The sequence below is a fragment of the Mus caroli genome, chromosome 2, assembly GCF_900094665.2.
Source record: "Mus caroli chromosome 2, CAROLI_EIJ_v1.1, whole genome shotgun sequence".
Taxonomy (NCBI): Eukaryota; Metazoa; Chordata; class Mammalia; order Rodentia; family Muridae; genus Mus; species Mus caroli.
Genome location: NC_034571.1, coordinates 66,953,364 through 66,965,669, shown reverse-complemented (window position 1 = coordinate 66,965,669; position 12,306 = coordinate 66,953,364). Strand labels below are relative to the sequence as shown.

At 44.5% G+C, this 12,306-nt stretch overlaps 1 protein-coding gene across 3 annotated transcripts in view; it reads right to left on the bottom strand.

Moving 5' to 3' along the window:
- Map3k20 (mitogen-activated protein kinase kinase kinase 20) overlaps positions 1–12,306 on the bottom strand; it is a 162,615-nt gene that overhangs the window by 52,762 nt on the left and 97,547 nt on the right. For all 3 annotated transcript variants that reach the window (XM_021151301.2, XM_021151312.2, XM_029474337.1), the window contains exons 10-11: positions 10,732–10,838; positions 2,630–2,765 (exon numbers count right to left, since the gene is read on the bottom strand). In XM_021151301.2, coding sequence (XP_021006960.1) covers positions 2,630–2,765; positions 10,732–10,838 — 243 coding nt within the window. The remainder of the gene's footprint in view (positions 1–2,629; positions 2,766–10,731; positions 10,839–12,306) is intronic.

Below are 12,306 nucleotides of genomic sequence, written 5' to 3'. Positions count from 1 at the left end.
CAAGTGCTTCTAGTGACAGAACCATCTTGATGGCCCAATTTCCTAATTTATGTTACTGATGGAGATAAGTTTTCATTTCATTTAGTTTTTATTTGAGACAGGGTTTCTTTATGTAGGCCAGGCTGTCCCGGAACTTGTTCTGTAGACCAAGCTGACCTCGATCTCTGAGATCCATCTGCCTCTGCCTCCCTAGTGCTGGGATTAAAGGCGTGTGCCACCACTGCTTGGCGGAGATAAATTCTCAAAAGCCAGCTCATTCTATTAGAGAAGAATTTTGGCATTTTGGGCTCAGAATCAAGGTCCTGTGGTCCACCTGGCCAGCTTCAGATCCTTACTGGTGGGGCAGGGCCTCACTCTCTAAGGCTCCATTTATTCCCTTCCCACATTCTCAAATTGGTTTTTCAATGGACAGAAACCCTTTGTTGCTTATTTATTTTATTACTGCCAAGGTCTTTTCTCACATTATGTTAGGGTCTAAAGAGATCCATAAATATTTCTTAAATAAGAGTTTATCTCTAATTTTTTTTTACAGCGAGCCACAGCAATAATTAGAAATAAGTCTTATTTCTATTTATGCACAGAGAACTCATCTTTCCAAGTGCCTTTAATATTTCAGTTTTAGGAAGGAAAATAGTACCCCTGAAATCAATCTGATAGTATTCTTATGCAGCTGTGTAAAAGTTAGACTGTTATTTAAGATGAAGCTACCTATAAAAAAAAAAGCCCCGTTTTTCCCCCTTTAAAAAGATTTCTTTTTCTCTCAGCAGTCTAGTTATAAACCAACTAGAGATTGAAGTGAGGATAAAAGAAAACAGCTACTAATAAAATACCCGAGCACAAACTCCTTTTCCTTAGAAGCACCAGCTCTAGGCAGAGGAGACATTGAAAGCAAGTGTTATAAACAAAAAGCCTTAGGCCTCACAAGTAAAAAGGGAGGGGCCCTCGCAGGGACTGCATCATGCTGTCTGGGGACCTCGCAGGGACTGCATCATGCTGTCCCCAGTTAGCTGGTAGCTTGTGAAGCACTTCCCCCAAACCAAGGCTTCTGGGGTTAAAACACAAGCGCACAACCTACCAAGCACCTGTCGAGTATTACCCTTTATCACACAACTGTGTTACCAGCAGCAATAATATGTGTAAGGCAGCCCATAATTTCTTAGCAAGGCTGACGCCAGTAAACCAAGGCGAGGCTCTGAGGCATACTCTAATAAGCGGTGGAAAGTTTTCTTGACAATAAGACATTTAGAAAGAGTCGAGCCATGCAGTGCTTTACAGTTAAGGTTTCAATGCACATAAAAAGCATAACAACACAGCTTCCTAGCCTTCAGCAGATGGGCCATAGGGACAAGGCTGTGCTCTGCCGCTCCCACCTGCCTGCAAGAAGCAGGACTCTTTTACGGAGCTCTGAGTGCTACACTCTGCTGGCACCAACTCAGCCTGAACAGGAACCTGCCCCGCCCCCTTTATCCCTTCTTTGAGAATCTGGTTCAATTCACAGGACTTGCTAACAAAAGTGAGGTACCCTTATAATATCTCATGCCAGTCTTATGTATAGCAACTCAGTTCTTACCTCGGCATTCCTGGGATTTACCAAAGACATTTTTGAAAAGGGTAAATGTGTAGCATGTAAATGCACTCTCCTTTTTGGGGATGAGGAGTNCCAGATTGTGTCTCCATAGGAATTGGAAATGGAGACGGACTCTCCTGTTCTTTAGATATTGGAAGACATTTTGCAGCCTGTCACCTGCTGCTCAGTGGAGGTTAAGACTTGTCTAGATAGGTCTTTGAGGAACACACAATGAAGGGTGTTCGGTGCTTTCTCTTTTTTTTTCTTGGTCTATTTGTCAATAACTTTATTTTGAATCTCTTGCTCCTTGTGATTTTAAGTGGACCGTTCTCGTCCACTGAAAATCCTAGAAAACCAATCCTAAGCTTTTACTTGATCCCTAAAAGTCACTCTATTTCAGATCTCAAGGATGATGGAACGAGATGCATGATTTAACGCTAAGTTCAAGCTCAAGGCTAACGCATGAGTGGGCAGTGCTGCTCCATACTTGGGAAGGAGCAAGGGTCTTCCCAGAGGTAGAGCAAGTGGGTTGCCTGTCCCAGGAGAGGCCTTCTCCCCATTTGATGCTTCTCCTACTCATGGCACTAAATCCATAAGGAATATTAATGCCTGCCATCTCTATGTCAGCAGGCCAGCTCAATCTTAGAAAATGTGCTTAAGTTCTGACACACCCAAGGCATTCCTTGCAATGAGTTATTAATTACTGGTGGCCTCTAAGGGCATTCCCTCAGTGTTCTTAGGGCTTAACGGATGGTCTAAACACATTAGACTTTACTCTTGTAATTTTAACATACAAATAAATTCAGTTCTTAAGGAAATAACAGTTCCTAAGGAAAGATACAGAGGAGGTATTTTCTTTTAAATAGGTTTTTTTTTTCCCTTTTAAATCTCTGGCATTTGGTGTTTCATACTTATTACTACCAATGAAGGCCTTTAGTTCTCAGGAGCAGGGCAGAGCAGGGCAGGGCAGGGCACCGCAGGGTTGGGGGTGGGGCGGAGTGTGGCCATGCTGTCCCGTGCTCAGCGTGCATGCTGCGGGAAGTCACCAGGTGGCGTACTCACCGGGGTGTTGGACTGCTCCGTCAGCTTCTGCTCCCACATCTTGAGACGTCTCTCCCGTTCTTTGAGCTCCTGCTCTTTAAAGCTGAGATCTCGCTCTAGTTTCTTCAGTCGCTCAAGGGTTGCCTCAATTTCACACCTGCAGAGAGAGAGAATTCAGTGAGTCTCCACTGCTGCCCGGCCCGTGGGTGCTCAGTGGATCCATAGGAGGGCTAACTAGATAAAAAGCTAGGGTGTGGGTTTTGAAATTGGCCAGGAACCAGCCAGAGCAGCAGGACTCTTTCTTATCCTTCAAAACCAACAGGTGGTTCCTAGTTGGGAAAAACCAACTCAGAGCATTTTCACAAAGCACTGAAGAGCGACCTAGCGACCATTTTTCTCCCCAAACAGCCCCAAGAAATGGGTACTGGTCTGTACTGTGGATGGGAAAATGACATCAGGTTGTATATACACAGGGCGAACTACGGGGCTGACACTCTTGCTCACTGAGTGGCTCAGTGAGGCTCTTTAACCTGGGATTTCTTTGGCTGAAGGGATGTCAGTTTAAGATGCCAGGGCTCTCCGATGTGCTTCATCCTGAGAATCCCTGGGCCTGCTTGCTGAAAACAGTAAAACACAGATGCCCAAGGATACCATGGAGAAAGAACACTAGTGGCCGGCTGGGTGAGGCCTGCCTGCTTCCACTATTTAACAAACACAGACAACTTTTTTCTCCATTTTTCTTTTACTGAAAATAGATAATTTTTCATACAATATATTCTGATTATGCTTTCTCCTTTCCCTAACTCCTCTGAAATTTTTCCACCTCAACCAAGTTCACATCCTCTATGTCTCCTCAGAAAATAAACAGGCACCTAAAGAATGGTTGTAAAATAAAATACGTTAAAATAAAAAAAGGCAAACTGGAATAAGACAAACCAAACAAACAGGAGGAAAAAAAAAAGCCAAAGAAAAAGTGCAAGAAACACATAAAGGTGTACACACACACACACACACACACACACACACACACACATGAATCTCATACAAATAATTTTTATAATCTAGAAAGCATGGAATACTTGTCCAGAGAGATTCTGAGTCTCTTTTCAACTCGAGACTTTTAAAGGCAGTTCTTTCCCTCCTGTCTAGGACACTCTGCCCGGTAACAGAAACTGTTCCTTACAGAAACGGAAACTGGCACGATGTCTGGGCACAAACTTTTCCTCCTTCAGGGCTGTCACAATGTTAATGTCTAAATTTATGCTCTGAGAACTGGAAGTTCTCTGCCTTGAGTTTCTGAAGAGTTTGCACATGAGCTATGAGCCATGTAATGAGAGATGAAAGGGCGTGGTGTGTGTGTGTGTGTGTGTGACATGCAGAGAGGCAGGCAGGAAGGAAGACAGGAAGGCTAAAGGGCAACGCCTCTGCTGTCCTGCAAGGACTTTCTGGTTAGCTGCTGAGACAAGCCTGTACTACACACTCCATCTTCACAGTGAGACCTTAATGTGGAGGGAAGGCACATGTGCCCCAGAGCTCAGTTGCTGGAGCTTTCCCAGTCCTGTCCTCGGGTTTCCAGGGAAGGACAGAATACACGGCCATCTCAGTCTACTCCTATGCATTAAAGCTGAGTTCCATGGCTCGAGGGGCAGCTTGGAGGTGGGACTGCATTTGAACCCAAAGGTTCTCTTCCCTGCATCTATGAAGAGCCCCTCAGCATAAGGAGGCTTCAGTGCAGACTCTGTGTACCCCAGTTCCTTTGACTGGGGCCTTGTGAGAAAGCATGGAGAGACAATAAGTCACAGTACAGTCCCAAGAGAAGTCACAAAAGCAGAAATCTTTTAGAATTATGACTTTATCATAAAGATACAAGTTTAATTCTTAATATTTCTGACAAAAATATTGTGCCAATTCATGAAAAAGTTTGTTTTAACTATTCAAATGGAAGATTGAAGAGAAAAACTCAGTATGGAACTCCTTATAGTGAACGTCCATCACAAAAAAAGAATCGGCCACTTTGAGCCATTGAGAGGGTCACTGGGTGGCAAGCAGGTCACCAAGGTGGGCATACTTGGTGGTGGGATGGCCTGGGCCACTTGTCTGTGTGACACTCGATAAGCTTGTCCTAACTCTCCTGCCAATGAGACCCATCCCCTGGGAGCTTGCTGCTTTTGGTCAGGATGAATGGCCAGCACTCTGTCTTGCTTATAATTAAATCCAAGCCCTCATCTCAAATTCTGGCTCAGGGAGCCCACTGTGATATTGAGCCCTTGTGGAAAAACAGATCAACAGTTAAGTAAGCTGAAGGCTGTGATAGAAACATGCCAACTAGGAAGATGAGCTTCCTTAATCTGCCCTGCAGGCCCAGAATCCCAGCACTGCTCTCTCTCCCTCTGGAACACAGTGAGAGAGTGGCCTAAACCCAAGGACATGAAAAGATATCCCCTCTCTACCTTGTTGCTGTCTTTGCTTTGTGCATCTGTTTGATGCAGTTAGAAAACCTTCCCATTCTTAAACCCCAGTCGTTGAAAACTGGTTCTCTCAAATCTGATCCAGCCAGGGTTGGTTTCAACTAATATCAACTTTTCCTTTGCAGGCAATGAACTGTAACTATTCTTTCATTAGAAAGATTCACTGTGAAATCACAGGTCAAACTGAAGAAACAGCCACGTGGCTCCTATATTGCATGGTAAGTAGAAGTGTATTAGAGTTGAACACGTGATGGGTCCTCATATCCAAATTGCAAGGACTCCAGTTTTGATCTCTGCTTTTTATTCTCAAAAGGCATGTCATAGTGACAGTACTTTGGCCGCCATGGAAAACCAACTAAATGTTTTTAATAGGCAAAACTTGAATGCTCCATTTCAGGCCCTTGGCTCATTCACAGTTGGCATTCACTGCTGCGGGTTTGTGCGGTCTCACGTGGTAAGGGTCCCACGTGATAACAACAACGGGAAGCTGAAGCATGGGGACTCAGGTTCTGTTCCGACTGCACGGACATCAGTGGGAGGAGCAGCCTTACTAATCAGGGTACCTCCCCCCATTCTTTAATACCAGGTCATTTCATTTGGCATCTTCAAGGTCTGGGGTTTGTCTCTGCTGGTGAGATGGGTTCTGTGATGTTACCCAGGCTGGGCCTGCACTTGTGGCCCTTCATTTGGCCTCAGCCTCTGGAGTAGGTGGGTCTACAGGCATGTATTACTCTCCCCAGCTTTCACCTTGAAGTATTTTAAACATTATACTTATCACTCAGCTAATCCAGACTTAATGTAGAAGTTTGAACAAATGGGAAAACACCCTCCCTCTGCGACCCGCTGGCTCTCTGCTGCATTCTGCAGTGTGCATGGGCATACACAATACTGTACACTAGTTTTTGTTTTTAATACCACCATTTTGAATAAAGCAGCCTGTGGCCTCCATGTTAAGCTCATTTCTCAGATCCATTGCTCAGAACTCCTGGGTGGGGATGCACCCTGCTAGGTGTGGAGACACCTTTTCTGAAAGCAGTTCGTTTATTACACAAACTTCTGTCTCCAGCCTTGGCATCTAAAAGGGGTTGTCTGAACAAGTCCCCACACATTCTGTAAAAGCCTTCACACTGATTTGGCCTGTAATAAAGCCATAGTAGCAGGACTTCTGGGGCAAAGCCCTTGTACGTTTTTAGGGCAGCCAAAATAAATAAATAAATAAATAAATAAAGAATGTACGAGGAAGCCATTTAGCACCGCTTAGCTTTGTAGTGTGAAATTCTGACAGATCTCATGAGTTATTCTCCCTTTTGCTTGTTTGCTAAGTGAAGCTGAAGATTTTCCATGTGCTTGTTAGCTATTCGACCTCCTTTTAATTTAAATTTTTTATTTATTTAATTTAAATTAATTTGTCAGGCTAGCATGCATAAGAATGCGCTCCGTCCTGGCATTTTCATGAGGCACTGGACTGTGTGCTCACTTGTTCTTCACTCCTGCGGGCCTCCCTCCTCCCTGCTCTAAACCAGCCCTTGCCTGTGCTCCCCGTGCTCCCCGTGCTCCCTGTCCCACACACTCTGAGGCCTTCTCTATCTCCCACCTCACTCAAAGTTCTTCCTCCCTGTCATGAATCTCTTTTTAGCTCTGCAACCCACACCCAGGTGCACGTAAAAATACACATGGAGTTTTATTTTGTGTATGTGTGGTGCTATTCCTGTGGGTATGCACTGGTTGGTGTGCATATGCAAGTGTGTGTGTGTGTGTGTGTGTGTGTGTGTGTAAACAGAGGTTGATGTCAGGTATTTCCTCAATCCCTCTCCACTTTATTTTTTTAAGGTAGGGCCTCTCATTGAACTTGAAACTCACCGATTTGACTAGGCTGGCCAGCCAGCAAGCATCACGGATCTGCCTGTCTCTGCCTCCCCAGCAGGGGGATTATACATCCCACTGAGCCAGCTTCACACACACACACACACACACACACACACACACACACTTAGTTTCTGCATATAACAGAGGAGTGGTGTCTGCAATCCATATTTCATTTAACATAACGATTTCCAGTTCTATTTATTTTCCTGAAAACTTCACAATTCCATCTTTCTTTACAACTGCATGACATTTTCTTGTGCCACATTTTCTTTATTCTGCTGATGGTCACCTAGATGGGTTTCGTTTCCTGGCTGTTGTGTATAGTGCAGCGATACACACGGATGTGCAAGTGTCTTAGTGATATGTTAACTTTGTCCTTTCGGTGTCCTGGCCATGATGAGAAAGGACTAAACCTCCAAACTGCAAGCCAGCCCCAGTTAAATGCTTTCTTTTATAAGAGTTGCTGTGGTCACCGTGTCTCTTCACACAATGACACATTAAGGAGTATGGCTGAGTTGTATGGACGTTCACATTTTGTCTCTTTGAGGAATCTCCACCCTGATCTGCACAGTGGTGGCACAAGTTTACTCTCTGCCAGCAAGCAGTGAAGGATCTTTCTCCCCACATCCTCACCAACATCATTATTTTCCTTGATGATAGCACTATTCTATTTCTTCTTTACTGTTTAGAACTAAAGTGCTTCTTGGAAGGTAGGAGTTGCAGCGCGGTCAGGGACCCGGGAGAGCTGCTCAGAGGATTCTTGAGACCTGGTTTTCAAGATCGCACCACGCCAGACGGCACCACGCCAGACGGCACCACGCCAGATGGCAGCATGACAGAGCTAGCTTTTCTATCCTCATCCCCTCAGAAGAACATATAGTTTTCCTGACGTTTTATGGCACATGGGCTGTGGGATGAAGCCAGAGGCAGAATTTATTATTATTTTGAAGAGATTTGTTTTTATGTGTATCTGCATGTGTCTACTTGCTCATGCATGCATGTGGGTGGGGTCTCAGAGACGCCAAAAGAAGGCAATGCATGGCCCGGAGCTGGAGAGCCAGTGTTTCCTGAGCCTCCTGATGTGGGTGCTGGGAACTAAGTGCAGTCATCCGAAGGAGAAGCAAGTGCTCTTAGCTGCTGAGCCATCTTTTCAGCAGCGTGCATTTACTATTTTTTTTACATGAATTAGTAAATACATTCTAACTTTTTCCTAGTTCTATTTTTAATGTAATAAATATTGCCAGATACGACTCATTTAAACAAAAATTTCTTGGGGTCCCCATTAATTTTTAAGAGTGAAATAGAGGTGTTGGAGAGATGGTTTTCTGGGTAGGGACATGTGCTATACAGGCACGAGGACCTGGGTTGGGATCCTGGCACACACACAGCTGGGCATGGCAGTGCTTGCATAGAGTCACAGCACTGTCTGTGCCAGGCCGAGACATGAGGGTCACTGGGACTGGCCAGCCCTAGCCTACCTACTGGTTCAAGGACCAAGACTGTGATAGGGAAGGTCCTCCCTCTCTTTCTGCACACACATGTGTTCACCTGCATACACACGTGCATATAACACCTGCATGTACACCCACATGAATATAAACTCAGGGCCTCTCTGTTTCTGCACACTTGCATACACATGTGGGCATACAACACCCCCATGCACACACACATGAATATAAACTCAGGGCCTCTCTGTTTCTGCACACACGTGTGTATACTTGCATACACATGTGGGCATACAACACCCCCATGCACACACACATGAATATAAACCCACCCTACACATAAACATACTGAAAGTGAACTGGCGTCCTAGACACAAAATAGCAGAGAAGCTTCAGTCTACCACTCTAGGGAAGAGAGTTATAACTGAGTGACGGTTCTCTGGTAAACTTATTTAGGATGGATATTGGTTTGGGCTATGGGAAATTTCTTTTTTTTTTTTTTTTTTGCAGAGAATTTAGTCACTTTGCATTGTTTTCTTTGTTGGCACGCTTAGAGAACCCTACCTCTAACACACTGATACTCACAGTTTTTAAATCCCTCTAATCCTTTGGATAACAGATCAAATAGCATTAGGGAAACCTTGTATTATACACTCAGGTCAGATCAGATTTCATTGCTAATGCTCTGTTAGCCATGCCTTCTCTGTCACGTGGCTTGTCAGGGCGGAATGTGGATGGCTGTACTCTCATATTTAGCATTTTGACACAGGTGTTTTTGAGGCTGCTGCCGACAGTGCTGTATGTCTGGGGACATGGCACTAATCACTACAGGAGCATTGGCCGGGGAGGTTTAAAGAATCTGACGTGAAGCACAATGGCTAGGCAAATGCACTGGGCACACATTTATCTTCCAGGGCAAGAGGAGTGTTTACATCACTACAGTCATGCTCTCTGATTGCCTGCCACCCAGCCTCCTGCCTGCCTCCTTCCTTCTCTCCCTCCCTCCCTCCTTCTTTCCTTTCTTCTTCTTATGTTTACTGAGCACTTGCTATTGGAGGAGATGGAGGCAGAGATACACAAAACAGTTGTTCGATTTTCCCAGTTTTCCAGTCCTGAGATACATCCATACAGTGATCCCCAGAGCTCCGTGGAACTGACCTGGCCAGTGAGTGTGGGTTGCTCCCTTGCAGAAATGCAAGGTCACCAGCTGCCTGGGTGGCTAATGGGAGCTGGGGGGAGGAGGGACAGGAGGAATGTGCAACTGAAACAGGGTGTCTATAAAAAGGAGACTGCACTGAGAGGCTCTGGTGAGGGAGACCTGGGCCTCTGTGGAGGGATTGAAAGCTTAGGGCATGCTCAAGACAAGGCTGGATGGTGCATCTTCCAAATCATATGTATTTCTGCCTTTGTCTGAAGAGCAATGAGGCACACATATGGAGTTTGAGGGGAAGTGGTCTGATTGCATGTTACTGTGGGAAACAATGTCATACCAAGCTTTTGTTAAGTTATTTTAGACCAGAAAAAAAAAAAAAAGCCCTCCGATCTAGATGGGAGCTCACTGCATTAATTTTATATTTCTAAGAAAAAATCATGAAAGTCAATGGCCCGAGATAGCTGTTTCAAAGGAATGAAAATAAGTAAATAAGGTCACAGTAAAAATATCAGTCAACTAGAAGGCCCCCAGTCAAGTGTACTGACAGGCGGCGAGAGCCAGTGCATGCAGTACTGCCTTATCACCAGCAGATGGCGTAGGGCGTCACGTTCCTGCCATGGATATCGGAGCAGGGATGAAGTTACTTCAAATCTCCGCTGAGTCAGGGGAGGAACAGTGTCCAGCTCCCAAACATGCTATTTATATTCCCTGCGTCATTCGACCTGGTCCAACTGTTTCATCTTGGGCTTGTTTTTCCACTCACACAATCCGATTCTCTCTTTACTCATTCGTTTTGCTGGGGTTTATAATGTCTAACATGTTTTATAGGTTTCCCCATGCCATGCCCTAGCAGATACAGTGTTCTACACATGGCAAGGCTAACACTATGCATATATATATATTTTTCAAAAAGATGTTTTTTTTTTTCTGGAAAGAGACCAAAGCTTCTTAACACAGAATGTGTACAGAGAAGGGTCTGGAAATGGCTTTGACTTCAGTACTCTCCCCAGACACTTTGAGCATAGACGACCACAAGCATAGATAAACTCTCACATATGAATGCGGGGTTATAACTCTTGAGCTTGCTGTCCCATCCCCCATGCCCCCAAGCTGTGCTTAGTCATCAGGACTGTCCATCGGGTGTCTGGTTCTCCTCAGCCTTGGGCCGGGACTCATGCCGGAGCTACCCACCTCCACTCCGCCTTGTTGTGTAAAAATGAGTTACACTGGTCAGGAAGGTTCGTGTCATTTGACATAGACTCCAGGATTGAAATGATTTGCTTGAACGATGGCCGTTTCTGAAGAAGAGAAGGAACCACCATGAGACTCGAGGAATGAGACAGGAGAAAGTGTAGCCGAAGCACAGCAGGGTTCTGACTTCCTGTGTAAAACCAGCAGGCCACCAGGTGCAGGGGGCCATAGTCTTCACCCTCAGTTAGTTATCCAGGGATAGACGCATATGCTGAGTTTTTTTTAACCATGCAGCATCAGGTTGGGGTAACAAGTCCTCGTTTGTATGTACAGAGAGAGGTACTAAGTCTCACTTTGAGGTATGACCAAGAGCTCCATCATTAAAGACGTACCTGTGTGGTAGATCTGGTCAAAGCTTAACTACATTATGTGCTCTGGGCATTCTGCGCTTCACTACACAATGTTTCCTTTTTATAAAATGTGCTTGGGCAGGCAATATATGCTTACCAACCCACTGGAGCTAATAAAACATCCCAAATCAGTTGGTCTAAAAAGACCCCAAAAAACAATAACAACAACAACAACAAAACATTTAAGGACAGAATGACGTCATTGTTCTCAAGGTTTATCCCGTGGCTCTGAAGGCAGCCCCTGAACAAGCTCGCCCAGTGTGTTTCCAGCAGGCCCTGTCTGCGCTCACCTCCTTCCTCTCTACCAAGGCTCAGACAAAAGGTTAAAACAAAAATGGAGACCGATAATAAAAGGATGGCGCACGTGCTCTCCTCACCGTGCCTCATAATTACAGCATTTCAGAACAAATTACAGCTACAGCAATTAAAACACGCATTTTAATTTAGGAGCACAAAAACAGGAAGGAACAATGTTGAGGTGGCTTGCTCTCAGGACCTGGTGCTTCTGACATCATTAAGAAAAGCTCTTTCCCCATATTTCAGAAATGTAAAACTAGGATATTTATTGACTTCTTCTGTCTTCATTTATTTTGAGGGCACACACATGTGTGCATACACATATGGTGTGTGTGTGTGTGTAAGAAAGCATAGTTAAATGTTACTGGTGAACAAAGGAAAAAGCTTTAAATAGTTTAAATAGAGTATATATAAACAAATTCATATTATTAAACTTTGTTTTGATCTTCATGCCTCCCACCATGTGTCAGGTTTTAAATGAAAAAAAAAAAGGTGTAACTTTGCACAAGAAATGACTATAAAATAAATACAGGAAATGCAGAATCTTCATGTTACAAGGAAAAGCAGCAACAGGGCTAATGACTTTTTTTTTTAAAGACCTGGCCCATAGACCCAGGCTAGCCCTTCAGCTCTGTGTAGCTGTGGATGACCCTAAACTCCTGATCATCCTGCTACCTCCCAAGTGCCGCGCTATATAACCCACCTAGTTTATGCAGTGCAGGGAAATGGACCCCAGGTTCTTGTGTATACTACCCAAGCATTCTACTAGCAGAGCTACATTCCCAGCCCATCCAATGACTATTTAAGACTTATGTTTTCATACATTTAATTATTATTATTATTATTGATTTTCTGAGACAGGGTTTCT